The sequence below is a fragment of the Mustela nigripes genome, chromosome 7 (genome assembly GCF_022355385.1).
Source record: "Mustela nigripes isolate SB6536 chromosome 7, MUSNIG.SB6536, whole genome shotgun sequence".
Taxonomy (NCBI): Eukaryota; Metazoa; Chordata; class Mammalia; order Carnivora; family Mustelidae; genus Mustela; species Mustela nigripes.
In genome coordinates this window covers 21,603,975-21,617,472 of record NC_081563.1, presented here as the reverse complement: position 1 = coordinate 21,617,472, position 13,498 = coordinate 21,603,975, and the positions used below count along the sequence as shown (strand labels likewise).

At 52.6% G+C, this 13,498-nt stretch overlaps 1 protein-coding gene across 2 annotated transcripts in view; it reads right to left on the bottom strand.

Annotated features, from left to right (window-relative positions):
- Positions 1 to 13,498, bottom strand: part of MAPRE3 (microtubule associated protein RP/EB family member 3) — a 52,540-nt gene that overhangs the window by 965 nt on the left and 38,077 nt on the right. Inside the window, exons 2-6 of one of the 2 annotated variants that reach the window (XM_059405296.1) lie at positions 3,508 to 3,635; positions 2,766 to 2,911; positions 1,967 to 2,123; positions 491 to 645; positions 213 to 365 (exon numbers count right to left, since the gene is read on the bottom strand). In XM_059405296.1, coding sequence (XP_059261279.1) covers positions 213 to 365; positions 491 to 645; positions 1,967 to 2,123; positions 2,766 to 2,911; positions 3,508 to 3,628 — 732 coding nt within the window. In that variant the 5' untranslated portion in view covers positions 3,629 to 3,635. Of the gene's footprint in view, positions 1 to 212; positions 366 to 490; positions 646 to 1,921; positions 2,124 to 2,765; positions 2,912 to 3,507; positions 3,636 to 13,498 lie in introns of both variants that reach the window. The other variant, XM_059405295.1, reaches the window with a different exon arrangement.

Here is a 13,498-nt window from a genome sequence, read left to right as displayed (position 1 = left end):
GGAAGTGGTGAGCCAGCCAGGCCAGGCAGAGGGGAGACGGCCGCCTGACGCTCGGGAGCAAGGGCCGAGTTCTAGTCCCCATTCCCGGCTGATCGTTACGTGGCCTTAGGCTCTGACTTCAGCTGGCTCTTCTCACTGTGTTCCCTCAGGCCCCTCGGGTGCCACCCCTTGTGGTTGTCACGGGGCAGGATGCGGCCAGGCCCAGAGCTCACCTCAGTGGCATAGAGAATGCCAATGATGCCCGAGATAACAGGGCTGTTCTCACTTTCATGCTCCTGGCAGATGAGCTCGATGTCTCGAAGTTTGCTGAAGTAGAAGTCACGCTCCTTCTCCAGCCCATCGACGGTCAGCTTCAGGTCCAATAGCTGCTCAGGGACAAGGCGGTGTTCAGGCCAGAGATCCCTGCCTCAGACCCCCTTCCTGTCGTGATGCCCAAGGGCCTGGCTTTTTGTTGAGGGCTCGCTCAGCCGCCCTTGCCCACCCTCCTCACCTGCTGGTTGAGTTCAAGAATCTGGGCATCGGTCTCATGGCCGCCGTTCCGGGCTGACGGGGGATTCTTCCGGAGGATGCAGGGTGGGGCCACATTGCTCAGCCGACCAGAGGTCTGCATATTTTTGGGGCCTGTGGGGGACGTCCTCTGGGGAACTGCCCAGGGGAGAGAAGTCGGATGGGGTCACGTAAGCCCACAGCTCACATGGCGTGAGACGGCCTGGTGTGAAGGCTGCAGGGCAGGCCCATGCGAAAGGCAGGCACTCTTGCCCTCCCCTCTTCTCCCACTCAGGAGGGCCATCTACAGCTAGGCCTCAAGCCATGGCCACACGGACACCACAGCAGCTGGGCAGCTCTTTGGCAAGCCTGGGAGAGCAGGGGCTTCGGGGGAGTAAAGAAGTTATGAGGTGTGGGGAAGGAGGAGAGCTGGCCTGAGGGAGAGCTGAGGGGAACTGGGAAGGCGAACCTGGGAAGTGGGGCCGGGAGGGTTGGGCCTCTTGTCTGAGGAAGAGCCGCTAGGGCAGGGTCTCAGATCTGGCACTTGCTGGGTTTTCCTACCACAAGCCCTGCCCTCCCTGTGGGTGACGCTGGAGTCTCAGGGCCCCAGGCCTTCCCAGGCTCCCTGCCTCAGGATGGGCTCTGTGCTCTGTGCTCGGCCTGATTCAGGGCCCCCAGGTCCTCCCCCGCAGGCCGGGCATGCTGTGGCCACTTGTCTTCTAGCTATGGCCGCTCCCTAGTCAGAGCTGGCTGCTTCTAACGCAAAGCAAGCAGGTGAACGGGGGCAGGCCCAGGCGGGGCAGCAGCGCAAACGGAGGAGGGCCCTGCTATGACGGGTTCAGATGCTGGGGCTGCTCCTGTCTCTTCCTCTCCCCAGCCCTCTTGTCCCCCAAAGGCCCTCTCGCTTCTCTCCCTTCTCTTCTAGAACCCAGACAAAGCTTCCTTTCAAAAGACTCCTCTTTTGAGGACTTCAGGCTATGGACCTTCAGAGTCAGGGAAGATGTGATCCCAGTGGGGGAAGCTCGGCAAACTCCTGTCCCTGGGCGTCCAGTGGGCAGGGGGCAAGAAAGGTGTGTGCTGCTGGCACCAGGCCCTTGGCCTGGAAGGACCTGGACAGACGAACCGTGCCACATGCCGCCCTGTCATCTTGAGGCCAACAGCTTAGCTCACGCTACCAGAGCAAGGGCCCTGGGCCTCCCACTGCCACTGCTCCCGTGGCTGATGCCGGTGGAGTCTGTAGCCATCTTTGCGGCCCTGTCCTCCCTACTGTGACTCCCCCTGGTCTAGGCGGGCAGCAGGCGGCGTCATCTGAACTCCGTGATAACAGTCTCCTCTAGGCTGGCAGGGCCGGGCCGGTGGCCCAGGGGGCGCTCCTGGCTGTGGAGCCCCGCCGGCCCGGCCCCCCACACTCCCTCCCCCAGCTCGGGCACGTTACCTGCTGTGCCAATGAGTTTCTTGGATTTGTTGAAGATCTGATCACCTGGGTTAGGAGGTGGCGCTACGTCCTGGCCCTGCCGCGCCAGCAGAGGGTTGTAATCCTTTCCATCATAGTTTGCGTCAAAGAATTTCTTAAACCACTGAATAAACTCAAAATTATCTTGGAATTTTCCTTTCACTAATTTCTCTACGGGAATTATCTGAAATAGACCACACAAGCAGAGAACTTTAGCCACCTGCTGCCGTAGGGCTGCCTTCCTCGGTGAGAGGGCCACTGCTCTCAGGAAAGCCAGCCCCTGGGCTGCAGCGTCCTCCTTCTCCACAGGGGGGCCCCTCCCGTGGCACCGAGCAGCCGGGCAGGCTGTGGCCCTGGGCAGGGATCCAGAGCCAGCCCTCTCCTCCAGGCCCTGGGCGTCACCGTGTGAGGAGGTGTCCCTTGGTGCTGCCGCGTGCACGGGGGGGGGGGGGGGGGGGGGGGGGGGGGTGAGGGCTGTTGGAACCTGGGGCTGCGGGCCACTGAGGCAGGAGAGTGGGCCCAGAGACTTGACTTAGGCCCTACAGAGAAGGAACTTCATAGAAGCCGTTAGACTGAGCCTCAGTTGCTGAGGTGGATGGGATCCAGAGAGAAGGAAGGGGCAGGCATGTTGTCAGGGTGGGGTGTCAAGTGTGGGGTTTCCCACCACGCCTTGAGCTGGGGGAACATTCCCTCTGGAAAGGAGGGGCGTGGAGAGAGGCGTGAGAGCTGGAATGACCCCAGCAGCCTCCGCCGCCCCGGCTGGCAGGCCGTCTTCTTCCCCAGGGTCACACAGCTCCTCAGGGCCCCCCGGAGCGCAGGCACCTACTTTGTCAACACCCATCTTCTTGAAAGCTGCTTGCAGCACCTTGAAGTTGTGGATGTATTCATGCTCTAGTTTGGCCTGGAACTTCACCTTCCTCAAGTGCACACAGCCGGGGAAGAGCATGTCCATGAACTGGCAGTAGGCTGCCCCTGCGGAGACGCACAGCTGCCTGAGGGCGTCTGGCCACCCCCCTGCCGGGGCTCCTCGCTTCCCCTTGCCCAGGTCCTGTGCTGGCCCTCAGCTCCAAATGACCCAGTGTCTTCTCTCTCCTTGTCCTGGCCAGAGTCCCCCCAGCTTTCCAGGAACGAGAGCAATCACTCTGGACTGACACGGTCACGTACGAGCATCGCCCCAAACATTGTACATACGGAACTCCATCCCGCCAGCAGCCCTAGTTTGACAGGGCATGTGATCTCCATTTTACAAACGGGAAAACTGAGACCCAGTGATTTGCCTGGGCTTGCACTGCAAGAAGAGCTGAGATTTGGGGCCCGAGTGGCTAGTCTGGACCTCATGCTATTACCCTCTGGCTTCACTGCCTGTCCTAGCTCTTGATACCCCACTGGCCTGCCTGTCCTGCAGCCCTTCCCTGAAGCTCTCCTGCTCTTTACTTCTGATATTCCTCATTTCCTTCACCTCCAAACACTCTGACTACTTCAGGGCTCTGCAGCTCTCCTCCATCCCGATTACAAACTGTGTTGTCTGCCTCCCACCTGCCCTCCCCTTCCCACTCCCAGGCTCCTACCTGAACAGAGCTGTTCTATCTTGGTATAATTGAGGTGCAGGGAGTCATTGACCCATGCAAGCATATCATGGCGACTCAGATTCTCACTGGTCACGGATGTGGAGTACACATTGACGGCCATACCCCAGCTGCAAAGAAAGAAGACAGGCAGGTCAGCACCCGGGGCCCTCGAGCTGTTCTTTAACTGTAAGAGAGAAAGAGCCAGGTAATCCCTGGGGAAGTGAAAAGCATCTTCCGCTAGCCCAGCCTTGCAGTTTTCCCTCCTGGAAAACTCTTCAGGCATTTCACTCTTCAGCCATTTCTTGAGTGTCTACTACGTGCCAGACGTGTGCTAAGGAATGGGTGATGCGGTAAGAAGTGATCTCTGCCTTCAAGCAGTTTACAGACAGGCACATCCTTCCAGCAGGGAGTGACGGGGCAGAAAAAGCAGCGCGCACAAAGTTTAGAGGCGGCACAAAGGTTGGAGTGATCTCTTCTGCCTGACAAGGCCAGCAAAGGCTTCAGGGCAGAGACGCTGGAGTCTGAGAGAACTAGGAATTTTCCAAACATATGAGGGACGGGGTAGAAGGTACCGTGGGCCCAAGAGCTAGCAAGAACAAAGGCATGGCCTATTCTGGGACTCCAAGTTGTCCAGCAGGCCTGGGGAGCAGGTGTTTGTGCCGGGGTGTGGTACCGTGGGGTTGGCAGGGACAGACTGCAAATGGCTTTGTTTTCCACGAGGCGTCTGGACTTTCTGTTCAGACAACCGGAAGCCATTAGAGAATTTTAAACAAGCAGTAACCCGACCGGATTTGTGTTTTAGAAAGCTGAGTAATCCTCTGGCTCTCCTTTGACTTCAGACCCCATACTTCTGTGGCAGATAGCTTGCTGGCTGACCCACATGCACCTACGTTCTACACCACAGGCACCTACAATCTAGAACCTCCCTTCAGTACAGGCTTCTGCTCTTGTCTTCATTATCCCAGCGAATGTCACCACCAGTCACTCCGTCACTCAGTCACGCACGTTAGAAACCTGGCGGTTGTCCTCCACAGCCCTACTCCTTCTCACCCTCATATCCAGTCATTCATCAGTCGGGCAGCTCTGCGGCCTCAGGATGCCCCCCGCTTTTCCCACCTCTCCTGCTGCCTTGGGGGTTATGCACGCGTGCTCTCTGGCCAAGGCCAGCAGTAGCCTCCTCAAGGCCACCCGGCCTCCAGCCTCTCTCCCAGCACGTCCCCGATGCTCCTGCAATCAGAATCTGTGTAAAAGCAGCCTGGAACCGCAGCACTATCCACCGCACTCATGAACGAGACACCCATTGGCTGAATTTGCCTTGCAGACTTGAGCCGCTCAGTACTCGCAGTGTGGCAAACATTTCTGAATCAGTGCCCAATAGCTTAACGTTGGGACATCTCACATAAACGACCTGCAGAGAAGCCAGGTTTCTGGCTGCTTTTGGGCAACCCTGGTATTTGTTCCTGCACAGCCACCAATGGTGGGAGCTGGGCAGAGGCGCCCCCTTCTGGCCAGCGGCGGTGAGCTCCTCCTTGCCCTCCCCTGCCCCCCAGTCACCCCGCGGCAGAGGCAGGCCAGGGTCAGCTGCTGTTTATCTCTGACTCGCACTGTCAAGAGGGAAATGTATCTTGTAACTAGGTCTTTATCAGAAGTGGAGAAAACAGAAAACAGACGAAAGCACGGCGTATTCTGAGAACTGTGAGTGCTTATTTCCGGAGTGAAGAATATTTCTCTAGATTTAACACACAAACTGTCTCTGTGAAGGAAAACTATGCCCAGACCACTCCCCGGTCCCCTGGAGGCACTTGCCCTTATCATGGGACTCTCCCCACCACTAATCAGACTCCTAAATGGGCCCCACCTCTCCAGCCTCTCTCTCACTCTGCTCCCCGAGTTCGGAGCCACCAGCAGCTGCCTACTTACCCTGTCTGGAATGCTGCCCCCCACTCCAAAGTCCACTCATTCTCTACTCCCATGTTTCTCAAACTGTGGCCCGTGGAGCAGCTTGCTAGAAATTCCAATTCTTAAGTCCCACCCCAGACCTACTGAGTCAGAATCTGTACCTGACCAAGAGGCCCGGAGAGTCTGGGGGAGCAAACTGGAGAAGCCGCTGTAGAGAGGAGCCTCCAGTGGCACGCACTAGGCTGCGATCCCTTGTGGCCCCTGACCCACAGGTACACCACAGCACCTTGTTAGATGCACACTTAACTTCAGGGACGTTTTGGAGAAAAATCAGGAGAGAAACCCTCTACTTCTGTCCTTCATTGCCCCGGGGAAGGGAAGTCAGGCAGGCCAAAAAGCCAACAGAAACACAAATTATTGCCTTGGGAGCTTCCAAGGGCTCAGAAGCCAGGAATTCCAGAGATTTCCGAGGGTTTTCGGAGGGTACTTGCGTCTCCTATTACACAAGGTTTTGAGCCCAGTGCCCTGTATTCTGACCCTTGTTCTAACCACAGGACTTGTTTAAATGCCTGCCCCCTTATCCGTAAGAGCCTTGAAACCAGGACTGGGGTTTCCAGGCCCGTCACAGGCAAGGTATTCAGGAAATGTGCTGAATGATTGAGTGATGCCTCCTCATGGCCTCTCTTCTTTCTGATCATCTTTTCATTGTTTCTGGCCTGGCCCCGCTTCCCCCACTCATCTTGAGGCGTCATGTCCTCCAGGACACTGTCTCTGAACCTTGTGCATGGCGACATGCCCTGCCCCTCTCTGTTCCTACAGGACCCCTGAGCATGCTGTCACAGCATGTCAGTTCTCTTGAAATCACTTGTATGTCTGTCCCTTCCACCTGAATGTAAGCTCTTCAATGGCCAGGCCATGTTCCATTCACCTGTGGGTTCCAGACCAATTCCCCATGGACAGTAACTGCAGAGACTGGATTTAGGAGAGTGCTTCTGCTTTTCTAGGAAACTCATCTAGAGTGACCTCAGAAAGCTAGCCGGCATGGATGGACACCAAACTTGACTGGGTAGGGTTGAGGGAAGGGCATTTTATTTTGATGAGTATTTATGCCCCCTAAGTGTGGTGAAGCAGTATGTGTGACAGGAGTCAGAAAGGAAAGTATGTAGAGTGCAAGAGACATGGGCTTGAATGGCCCCCACAGGAGTGGTCAGCCCCGTCAGGTCTCCAGGAAACTTGCAGAGCCCTGCCTAGCTGAGGGCAGAGGGCACAAACTATTCTGGATACTGGCCTTCCATGAGCTCAGGATTATTTCTCCCCAAGGTCCCTGGGGCAGGGTGATTCAGGGGATGGAGGTGGGGATATGTGGGAGCTATGGTTCTGCACTCTGCTAGGCCTCCCAGGAAATGGGCTGGGCAGGACTGGTCCTGGGAGGTAAAGGGGAGGGGGTCTTAGGTTGGCTCTGGGAGTTCCTGAGCCACTTTAGGGATTTTTTTTTTTTTTTTTCTGTTTCAAGGGCTGATTACTCAATAAAAGCAGAGGCATTGGTCTAGGTCAAAATTAGTTCTCCAGATTTTGACTGAAATTGTTTGAGCTTCAAGGGTCTTTTAGCCTGAGGGCAGCCTTCTTGGGGTTCGATGGGACAGGACAGGGGATGGTCCACACTGTTTACTAGAAGAGCATATCAGATTTTCTTGCAGAGATTTCCTAGTAGGCCAGAGTAAAGCCCCAGTGCATATGTGTGTGTATAACTATATACGTATTATATACAACTATATTATATATGTTATGGATATAACTATATATAATGTATTGCATATCCAATTTTTCAGTATGTATTTATATATAATACATAACATACACAGTGTATTACACACAGTTGACCCTTGAACAATACAGGGGTTGAGGGAACTGATGCCCCGCACAGCTGCAAATGTGTGTATAAGTTTTGACTCCCTCAAAAATTTAATTACCAGTCTACTGTTCACCAAAAACCTTATTGATGACATAAACAGTTGACCAACATATATGTTATATGGATTATATACTGTATTCTAAGTGAGCTAGACAAAAGAAAATGTTATTAAGAAAGTCACAAGGAAGAGAAAATATATTTATAGTCCCGTACAATATTTCTGGAAAAATATAAGTGGACCTGTGCAGTTCAAACTATGTTGTTCAAGAGTCAACTATATATAGTGTCACACACACACACACACACACACACGCACGCACACACACACAATGCAGGTGATTCTGGTCCTCAGCCAGGTGCTAGGACACTGCCCTCATTGGACACAGGGGCATACCTTGGACTGACCGGCCTGCACTGCAGAGGCAAAGGCTGGGATGTGGCCATGTACTGCTACCTCCCTGCGGGGAAAGTGTTAGCCATCTTCCTCCTCGGTACATAGGAAACATTCCCCGTTTTCCTTCCAGAATAGAAGTAAAGACCTTGCTATCAGAGCTCCTAGAGTCACTAAGAGCTACACAGGAACTTGAAAAATGCCAAAGTCTTCTGGGCCAGAAATTCCCAATTCTCTCTGTGCCTCATGATGGGAGGGCATTTTCCACACCTTCGATCAGTCTGAACCTAGTGTCTCCAAGGTGGCAACAGGGCGTGTAAGAAGGAAGTTGGGGGGAAAAAATGTCTGCTTTCAGGGCCAACAATCCTGTTGTTGCTTCCTCTGCGGCTTTTGGGAAAGTGGTTAGGGGTGGGGTGGGAGGCTGATACTAGGATCAGAGCCATTACCTCCACTCAGGACTGGCTATTCTCTACCCTGGTCAGGGTAGAGGACTCACCTGAGGCATCCAGGGGTCTCTGCAAAGATTTTCTGTCACACTTGCTAGAGGGTCACAAAGAAGTAGCCTCATAGTTCCCTTACCTCTCATCCTGATAGGGAGGGCAGGATTTCATTTTCCTTTCCTAGATTTGACCCTGTAAATACAACTAAATTATGGCCAGCAGGTGGCACCCAGATCCTGAGTAAAGCTGCCTCTAAACATTTCCCCATCCCCAAATCCTCTGCCTTGCTGGATTTAGAAAAAGAGAGCCCCTAACTTTGTTCTGGTCCCCCAAAGAGGAAAGCCTGGTTCTGTCAAAGGCTCGTGGTATCAGAGCATGAGGGTGGTCGAATGGAGTGCTTAGTTCTGACCTGGATGTCCTCTAAGAACTGGACCAGCTGGAGTGGACTGGAACATTGCGTCTAAGATTCTGGACTGAACTACACCAACCTTCCCATGCCTCAAAGTCACACGTTAACCTCATCAATTGGTCCCACTTCTGATGAATTTTTGTATTGGGTGTTAACTCAGACCTAGACTCAAACCAGACCAGCTTCTGGGGGCAAAGATATATAAGGCATTTACCCAAGTGTCTGGCTCTGCGCGGTCTAATTGCCTCCACTTACAGTAGAGAAATGGTCTGAGAAGACTCTTTAAGTTAACACAACTGTTACCAAGTTGCTTTCCCTCTTCTGAGAGAATAGTAGTCAACCCCACCAGGTGTCAAACTCTGTTCCAAAAGCTACCATAGTGGGGCCTTCCTTGTCCCTTTGTTTCTACCATCATCTCTGGCACACAGTGGCTGTCAAGGGAAATAGCCCGATTGGGTTGTGGCATGTCACCCGCCGAGGTAGCTGGAAACCCCATTCCAGGATCGGACTGAGAACGTGGCCTTGGGAAAAGCCTGCTCTTCAGGACCTTGACTCTGGCTACCAGGGCTGCAGTCATGGGAAAGACATGTTGAGGAGGTTTAATCTGGTCATTTTGCTAAATCATTTCCTATGCTAGGACCATAAGGTTCAGGGTGCATTTACTGGTGATGGGAAAGGTGGTTACAGCTCTCACCGGGAGATGTGACGCTACTGACCATTCTGTGGCCTAAGGCCTTGGAAACGGCCAAGTCTAAATCTCATTCTCCCATGTCAGAGGGGTTTCTAGAAACCATCCAATTCTTCCCCAGATACCTAGGATGACATGAGCTCTAGGTACTTATATTCCTAAATCATAAATAAATTTGTAGAACTCTGAAAGCAAACATTCCAATATTTAATAATGATATCACAAGCCTAAATCTGATTCTGGTTTTTTGTTTTCAAGTACTTCAGTGGGAATCCATCTTCCACAAATGCATCTTAAGATAATTCAGGGGTCCCCAGTTCTTTGGTCCCTAGGAGAGCCCACTGCAATTCCCAAGACTTTACCCTCTGTCTAGCACGGCTATGGAAGACCAGGCCCTCCAGTTCTGCAGTGGGTACTGGGAAGGCCTTCAGCAGCCTCCAAAAATGTGCTACTTTGGGGTGCCTGGGTGGCTCAATGGGTTAAGCCGCTGCTTTCAACTCAGATCATGATCTCACGGTCCTGGGATCGAGCCCCGCATCGGGCTTTCTGCTCAACAGGGAGCCTGCTTCCTCCTCTCTCTCTGCCTGCCTCTCTGCCTGCTTGTCATCTCTCTCTGTCAAATAAATAAATAAAATCTTAAAAAAAAAAAAAAAGCGCTACTTTAAGAATACTGATCTCCAGGCAGAACACTTGGATTCAAATCCTGGCTCTAACATTTCCTAGCAGTTTGGCTTTGGGCCTCAGTTTCCTCATGTATAAAATGGGGCCAGTTCCCACTTCTCAGAGGCTTACCAAGCACTGAGCAGAGCCCAGCACACAGTACATTTCAGTGAGTGTCACCAGCGTCACTGGGACAGACAGTGAGAATCCAAGGGCCCTTGTTTGAGAAGGCAGCTGCCCGGCACATATCCAGCTTCAGGTCGCCGAGCCCAAGGAAGGGCATTCCAGGAGGGAGATACTACAGAACTCTGCCCTTTCTGCCTGGGGACAGCCATCTGGGTGGGCTTCCTGAAGCTGGGCCTCTGATCTCAGTCCCTCCCCAACTCCAGATTTCCCAACTGTTTGGCTTTGTAGATGCCATCCTACCGGCCAGGAGAACTGGAACAGGTGCTGTGGGATCAGAGGACGACTGAGGAGTCTGCCAAAATATTTCCCGCTCCTGATGTAGGGCTATGCCCATTGTCACTGGGCCAACCCTTCCTGCCCAGGCCCAGGGGGGCTGAAGTCACTGTTTGGAAAATCTGCAGAATTGCTACCCCTGGAGCCCTTGGGTCACACATCCAGGTTATTCTGGGGTTGCATGGAGGCAGTATGCACAGGCAGGCATGAAGGGTTCTGAGGGGCTAGAGGGGTCCTGCCGGTGAGTCACAAAGCCCTGGCAGGCCCAGCCAATCACCTTCTTCTCATGGCAGGGCAAGGACCTGACTCACAGGGAGGCTCAGCCTCTCGAAGCTGAATTAGTCCAAGGTGGCAGGCGTGGGTGGGCGGGTGGGATAGTTCCAGGTCCAGTGGGGAACCAGCACAAGCCCACTCCAGCAGATCCAGGCCAGGGATCTGGATGGTGTCGGTTCAGGTAGCTTCTCCAGGGTTCTGTTCTCACAACACTCTTAGTTCACATAGCTGTCCTCTAAGGTCCTGAATCCCGCTGAGGTCCCAGCTACCAGGGTCCTGGACCTGCCCTGCTGAACAGTGATCTCAACTCAAGAGGCATCCCTGGGCCAGGCTGGGTAACGCTGCCGTATGGCCCGTAGCAGCTGGTCAGCCCCTTTCTGCCTGGCCTGCTCTGGGAGGGGTGGGCGGCTGGCCCTTGGGCGTTTAGCCTGAGGACAGACCGGGAGCAGGGCTGCAGTGGCTGCTGGGACATGCCGAGGAGAGAACGTTTGTTTCTGCGGCCCCAGTGTGTCTGTGTTTCCTTCATGATCCTTCACGCTTCAAGAGAGGGTCTGTGTCTCCGGAGGCACATAAAAGCCATGTCACTTTATCTTCCTTTAGGACGATGTTTCTTTAGGCTGTGTGGCTTGCCGTTGTCACTGGGGCACGTGACATGTTCTCCCTCCCTCTGGAACGAGTGGATCCGACCAGTGTTTAAGCCTACGGTGCCTTGATCCCAAGTCAGCCCTCCTCCGCTCTCACTGCTCCTCCTGTCCCATAGCCAGTCCCTCTCAGAATTCCCCAGCTTTATTTCCTTGCCTTTTTGACAGACTGTTTATTTAATTCTCTAGCCTTGCCACCAGAAGGAATACCCTGGTGATGTCTAGAACAAACTTGACACGTTTCAGTGGTTGCGTTTCTGTCTTCTCATGCAGACTCATTCTTCAGGTCCCCGAGACTCTAGCTGCCTGCCCGGAGGAGAGAGTGGGCCTCCCTCAGGGGGGATATGCGCTGGAGCGGTACGGGAAGGCCTGCCTACTTTCCAATAGCTTCTCCCCTGGTCTACCATGGTTCCTGAAATGCCCACCACAAATGACACTCTTATGGTTTATAGACTTCATCTCCAAAAGGCCTTAGTGATTATCTCAATTTTGAATTTGAGGAAATGAAGGCTCCGGGTTCACGTGAATTGCTCAAGCTCAAGATCAACCACTGGCAAGGCTAGAGCATGAACCCACCGGAACCCTATGCTCTCACTACACCCCTGCACTGTGGCCAGAAAAGTGATTTGATTTTGCGCAGCTCCAGTGTGTGATGACTTGCTCTGATTTAGGGCCCTGAGCAACAGAAGAAGGAAAAAGAAATTTCAAAGGCTTTCTTCATTGGGTTTCTTTTTCCAAGCCACTGCGACATTGTCTTGATCTCAATCACCAAGTATATACTGACCACTAAAATAAGGTGCTAACTCTTTTTGAGGCACCATGAAGACATGGGATCATTTTAAGACATGGATCTTGTCCTGAAGAAGCCTTTGTTTGAGTAACTCATAAAACGGTAAAGGGATCCCACAAACGAGAACATATGAAGTGCTCAATAGTGGAAGTATATTTGGCATTTTAAGTGCTCCAAGACAGTGCAAAGGATGGGTGTGGGCTCAGTTAGATGATTTCTGGGAGAAGGTGGCCCCTAACTTGGCCCTTTAAAGATGACAGGGTATCAGAAAGCAGTGAAGAGAAAATGGGCAATTAGAGACACGGGGAAGAAGTTTGTTGTGACTTTTATTTTTTAAAATGAGCCAAAGACCAGTGCTTGAATCTTAGAGGAATTTAGGGGATGTGATCAAGAAAGGAGATAGGAGAGGTAGGGGAGCGTCAGGAGGCAAGGGAGGGACGGGTTTCAAGCAGGAGGTTATCTGCCCTGTTTAATGAAGTTACCAGACCTCTGATGGAGAAATGGCCATTAGATTGTGCAAGAAAGTCTGAAATGGCCATTAGATTGTGAAAGTCTGAGTCATCTTGCTGGAGGCTGGAGACAGAAGCTAGACCTGAAGACAGTTACGGAGTCCCAGGTCATTGGCCCCGGGCTGATGCTGAGCAGGGCGACCAGGGGTTTGTCATCCAGGGCCTTTCTGTCTGCAGCCATGGTAGGTGGAGTAGCAAGCCACTTGCCTGCAAGGTGGGGACACCACGCTGCTCTTAGTGGAAGCTGGAAGCAGTATACAAGATTTAACGTAGACCTGTGCTCTTCGTCTTGGACATCCCACACTTTCTTCTCTAGAACCTGTATCCTGTTCTTAAGTTCTAGATCTTATCTGTCTAAGGAGACTCACAAATGCAACCTCGTGGTCTTGCTAAAGCCTCTTACAATACTGTGTCATGAATGAAGAAAAGAATGGGAAATTTTTAAAATATAATAAAGTCTTAACTAAGCCAGACATTTGAAAACTATTTTAAGAATTCATTTGCCACTGTGTTTCACTGTCCCCTTTTGATCTCCAGTTTCGTTGCACATCTTGTTGAAAAGTACTCTATTAAGGCAGGGTGGAGTGCACAAAATTTATTATTATTATTATTTTAAAGATTTTATTTACTTATTTGACAGACAGATCACAAATAGGCAGAGAGGCAGGTGGGGGGAAGGGGGAAGCAGGCTCCCTGCCGAGCAGAGAGACTGATGCGGGGCTCCATCCCAGGGTGCTGGGATCATGACCTGAGTCGAAGGCAGAGGCTTAACCCACTGAGCCACCCAGGTGCCCCAGACAAAATTTATTATTAAGGACTTTCCAGGGCCTCCGATTCAGTCCCTTGCATGTCGCCATTTAGGGAGCATGTGTTCTAGGCACTGAGCCAGGTTCAGGGCCTATAGGAAGGAATGGGACCCA